The following is a 1228-nucleotide window of genomic DNA, read 5'->3' as shown; positions in this document are numbered from 1 at the left end:
TCTTCTCCTTGTGTGTCTTCTCTGTCAGATGTATGTCTTCTCCTTGTGTCTTCTCTGTCAGATGTGTGTCCTCTCTGTGTCAGATGTGTGTCCTCTCTGTGTCAGATGTGTGTCCTCTCTGTGTCAGGTGTGTGTCCTCTCTGTGTCAGATATATGTCTTCTGTGTCCTCTCTGTGTCAGATGTGTGTCTTCTGTGTCCTCTCTGTGTCAGATGTGTGTCCTCACTGTGTCTGATGGATGTCCTCTCCTTGCGTGTCCTCGCGGTGTCCGTTCAGTTCTCTGTCTGTCTTGTCGAGATGACGCGTTGCTTGTTTTTGCTGGTTTATCATTACAGATTTATCAGTCAGGATTACAGGTGTACTGATTTATCTGACAGATAACTGAGGGTAATTAGAGATCTGTCAGATAACTGAGGGTAATTAGAGATGTTCTGATTTATCTGACAGGAGAGCAACTTCAGCATGACCCAGTCGTTGAAAGAGAAGGTGGCAGTCAGACAGCAGCAACGGCAGGAGGAGGACGAGCGAAGGAGAGCAGAAAGGGAAAGGAAAGAGAGAGAGAAAGAGGAAAAGAAGGAGCGTGAGAGGGAAGAGAAACTCCGCAAGGAAAAGGAACGTCAGCAGGAGAAGTTGAAGCGGCTTTCCAGTGCCGAGAGCCTCAGCAGTGGCATAGAGTGTGAGTATTGTGTGAAAATTGTGTGAAAATTGTATGAGTATTGGGTGAAAATTGTGTACGTACTGTGTTAAAATTGTGTGAGTATTGTGTATGTATTGTGTGAATATTGTGTGAAATTTGTGTGAGTATTGTGTACGTATTGTGTGTAAATTGTGTGAGTATTGTGTATGTATTGTGTGAAAATTGTGTGAGTATTGTGTACGTATTGTGTGAGTATTGTTTGAGTATTGTGTGAATATTGTGTGAAAATTGTGTACGTATTGTTTGAGTATTGTGTACGTATTGTGTGAATATTGTGTACGTATTGTTTGAGTATTGTGTACGTATTGTGTACGTATTGTGTGAATATTGTGTGAGTATTGTTTGAGTATTGTTTGAGTATTGTGTACATATTGTGTGAATATCTCCCATGACCCTGCTTCATCTTGTACAATTTCTGTTTCAGTTCTGTCTGTGTCTGGCTCGGGGTCAGCTTCGAACCTCCAGCCCGTTGTGCCTCCAGCACCCACCGGCCACAGTCTGGGCGCGGCCAACACTGGCCCGCTGAAGGCGG

At 44.0% G+C, this 1228-nt stretch overlaps 1 protein-coding gene across 1 annotated transcript in view; it reads left to right on the top strand.

Annotated features, from left to right (window-relative positions):
* LOC101860774 (TOG array regulator of axonemal microtubules protein 1) overlaps window positions 1–1228 on the top strand; it is a gene marked incomplete in the record, with an annotated part of 75343 nt that overhangs the window by 54131 nt on the left and 19984 nt on the right. The window contains 2 exon segments of the mRNA XM_035973008.1: window positions 447–675; window positions 1121–1228. Coding sequence (XP_035828901.1) covers window positions 447–675; window positions 1121–1228 — 337 coding nt within the window.

The sequence above is a fragment of the Aplysia californica genome, unplaced genomic scaffold, assembly GCF_000002075.1.
Source record: "Aplysia californica isolate F4 #8 unplaced genomic scaffold, AplCal3.0 scaffold00948, whole genome shotgun sequence".
Classification (NCBI taxonomy): Eukaryota; Metazoa; Mollusca; class Gastropoda; order Aplysiida; family Aplysiidae; genus Aplysia; species Aplysia californica.
Note: the sequence above shows the minus strand (reverse complement) of the source record. Positions and strands in the feature narration are given on the sequence as shown.